General features: G+C 61.7%; 1 protein-coding gene across 1 annotated transcript; it reads left to right on the plus strand.

Annotated features, from left to right (window-relative positions):
- The first annotated feature begins 1002 nt into the window (after nt 1–1002).
- Nucleotides 1003–1761, plus strand: BHLHA9 (basic helix-loop-helix family member a9). The gene has a single exon (XM_026861892.1). It carries the CDS (start codon nt 1003–1005, stop codon nt 1759–1761), a length of 759 nt encoding a protein of 252 aa, XP_026717693.1.
- Nucleotides 1762–3602: the final 1841 nt, after the last annotated feature.

A 3602-nucleotide genomic window follows, 5' to 3' on the forward strand; every position in this document is an offset into this window, starting at 1 on the left:
GCTGCTTTCAGCATCGTCTTCCTCAGAATGAGTGCCGGACAGGCCCAGCAGCACCAGCCCAAACAGCTCTGCCCCCAGGCTCCCCGCTGCTGGGAAGGGACAGGAAGGCTCTGGAGGCAGGTAGCACTTTAGCTCTTTTATCACCTGCCCCAGTCCCTCCTGCCACATTCCTCCTTCCTGCTCCGCAGGGCAGAGGCGTGCCAAGGCCCGCACATTCCTCCTCTGGCTCCCAGGGGCTTCTCCTGCCCAGGCACACACCTACCGCCGTGCCCACGGATGCTCCCCTCTCGACAGGGTGCAGCTGCGTGGAGCAGCCCTAAGACACTGTCCTAAAGGCTCCAACCCCGTTTCTGGGGTAGGAGTAATTTTGTCTTCTCCTACAAGCAGACACAAGACTCGCTGCTCTCCTCAGCAACATCATCACTTCGTGCCTCAGTTTCCTCTAGGTGGGAAATAGCAGAAATGCTGCAGGACCAGTGGGTGTGGGGGAGCAGAGCCCAAGCCCCATGCCAGGGTGGTGATGCCCCACAGCACCACAGAAAACCCAGGAATGGCCTGGGCCAGGCTGAGCCGCTGGCCCACCCAGCAGAGGAGAGGACAGAGCAGCACAGGGAACTCCCACAGCGACCAAACTCCTAGCAGAGACTACAACAACCACAGCAATGTGTGCTTGGCTGAGGTGCTTTCCTCCCGCTTCGGGGTCTGTGAGCATCCCACCACAAGCTCTGGGCACCCCAGCACCAGTGCCCCACGCTCCAGCCCAGCACCATGCTCAGGCTCACCCCTGCGGGCAGAGGCCAGGCAGAGCTCACCCTGTGCCTCTCCACAAGGCAGCACACCTGCAGGCAGGTGAGGGGGGTCGGGGCGGGGGGAGAGCCACGTGATGAGAGCCCCGCGGTGGGGTTTTTAGAGGCAGCTGCGTGTCCCTGGAGGAGTGTCTCCCACCCCTTGCAGGAGGCAGGACTGCAGCAGCACCTCTCCCGCTCCCCCTCATCGGTGGCCATGTCCAGAGCAGTCGTGGGCAGAGGCGCCGCACCAGAGCCCGACAGCTCAGAAGAGGAGCTGGAAGCAGGGGCTGCACCCCAGGTGTGCTATGGGCAGAGTCTGTGGGTCCCCCAGGGGAGGGAAGCAGCTGCCTGCCTGGGGGACACCGAAGGGATGAAGGTGAGGAAGAGGAGCAGGCCGGTGCGCTCCAAGGCCAGGAGGATGGCTGCCAATGTCAGAGAGCGCAAGAGGATCCTGGACTACAACCAAGCTTTCAACGCCCTGCGGTTGGCCCTCAAACATGACCTCGGTGGCAAAAGGCTCTCCAAAATCGCTACCCTCCGGCGAGCCATCAACAGGATCACGGCTCTGTCCCTGTCCCTGCACGGCGCCGGGTGCTGCTGGCCCTGCGCCCACTCCGAGTGCCGCAGCCGGGCCGGGGTCCCCGCGCAGGACCCGGGGATGAAGGCCAGTCGCCCCCAGCCCCGCTGGGAGCCCGGTTCTTCGGGCGGTGCCGGCTTGCAGCGCTGCCCTCCGTCCCCTCTTTCTGCCGGGTTTTTCCCGGAGAGGCAGCTCCATCGCTACGAGAGCCCCAGGGAGGATCGCTCCGGGCCCAGCCCTGCCTATTGCTCCAGCGGGACCCCCCACCCCGGGCTGCGAGGCGCCTGGCAGCAGAGATACACGGGCAGCCTGCAAGACCCCCTGGCCGGGGCAGTCCCCTGGCAGCTGGGCTACTGCCAGAGCTGGGGACACCACCAGTGCCTCCCCATCCACTGACCTGCCCAGCTGGGGGGCCCGACGGTGCCGGGAAGGTAACGCACCCGCGGGACACACGGGAGGAGCGGGAAGGGACTGCTGGGCAAGAGAGCAGTGCTGCGGGGCGCAGAGCTCGGCTGCGATGCTGGCGAGACCCCTGAGCCCCCCCACGCCGTACGGGACTCCAGCGCTGCCCGGGTGCAGGTCTCTGCTCTGCGGGAAAACTGGGAAAGGTGGAAAGGCCTCTGGAAGTGCCAGCTCTGTGTTTCTTGTTACGAGGTCTCACTGTTGCCGATTGCCGCTGTTATTTATTCTCTCTTGCTTGCTCTGTGAGAAAACACGACTTATAAACCTGATGCCAGGGCTGTTAATATGTGTGGGGTGGACAGATGGGCTGTAGGGATCACACTAAAGCCCCTGGCCGGCTGGTCGCTCTGGCTCGCTGGTGAAGGAGAGGAGCAGCAGAGGGGAAGGGTCAGTGCCCTGGGACTCTTGATATTAATGTTGATGTCTTGATGCTTGTGCCCAGCAGATTTGTGAGGCCAGGCAGGGAGGGGAGACAGATGTCAGCTTTCAATAAAACGCACCCGACCGTTGCAGTTGCCTCCTGATTGTGGCAACGTGGCTCTGGTGGGACAGGCTGGTAGCATGTTCCAGGCCAGTCCAAGTGGGTGGGGAGGAAAGGGGGGAAATGTTACTAAAAAGGCCCTTTTGGCCCCTTCCCTCTGGCTTAGAAAGCTCGGACTGGCTGGGAGGGCTCCCTTCTGCCAGAGGCTCAGCAAACTGGAATTGTTCCAAGAATTGGGCAGGGTTTTACAGCCGCACACACCACAACCGGCAGATTTTTGGATAGAGCAGATTGCATTGTGTGATTCCCACGGTGCTGAGCCCCCGTGGAGCTCCTCCAGCCCTGCTGCTCTCACCCCAGTGCTCCCAGCTGAGCCCCAGCACTGGCTGCCAGCACACCAAAGGCAGTGAGGCACATCCTGGAACAACCATCTCAACCCTCCGCTCCGGTGTGCCAGTCCCTCCCCAAGGTCTTCTCCTCCTCCTCCTCCTCTCTTATTTCCTGGGTGGGACAAGGGAGCTGGGCAACGAGCAGAGGAAAGCTAGCAGCAGCCAGGAGAGAGAGCTCTTTGCTCAGCAAAGGAGCCTCTTTAAAGTGCTGCCGGTGTGGAGGCATCCTGGCTTTAGTCTCCAACAGATGTTCTTGCCAGGAGAAGGCCTGCAGTGATGGCCACTGCAGGAATCCTGCTTCTCCTGAGAGCATCCCTGCTCTGGGTGGCTTTCCCTGGAGCAGCGCCTGCCCCTGCTCTGCCTCGTCAGTACCCATCACACGGGGAGTGAGAGCCCAACAATACCGACATTCAAAGACAGTTCAGATGAAACAAAGCCCTAACCCCTCCCTCCACTCAAATTTACATCCTCGGGTTTTACCCCCAGCTTTGGTGGTCAGAGTTGGACAGGTGAAAGCAACTGGCCAGAGAGGCAGGAGCAGGGTGGGAGGCATAACCCCGTGAGACCCCCCAAAGCAGGGTCACCCCACTGCTCTCAGGTTCACGTTTATGAAACGTGGGTCCTAATTCTGTCTGGAGGCTGCAGGACAGGGTAACTCCCGGGGGGGCAGCAGCCAGGCAGGCTCTGGGCAGGGCTGGGCAGCAGGCCCCAGCTGGCAGCAGGTTCTTTGGGCACCTCCCGGAGAGGCAGAAGGTGCTGGGTGTGCCCCGTAGATGGCACTCACTGCCAGGGAAATCCCTGACAAATTCGGAACTGAAGCAGAATGGGTGGAAAACATCCATCTTTGCCGGGCATCCAGGCTCTGTGGGTTGATTTTACCCCTCATTCCTGCCCCTCACAGCCCC

Source organism: Athene cunicularia (assembly GCF_003259725.1).
Source record: "Athene cunicularia isolate RWA chromosome 19 unlocalized genomic scaffold, athCun1 chr19_part1, whole genome shotgun sequence".
Classification (NCBI taxonomy): Eukaryota; Metazoa; Chordata; class Aves; order Strigiformes; family Strigidae; genus Athene; species Athene cunicularia.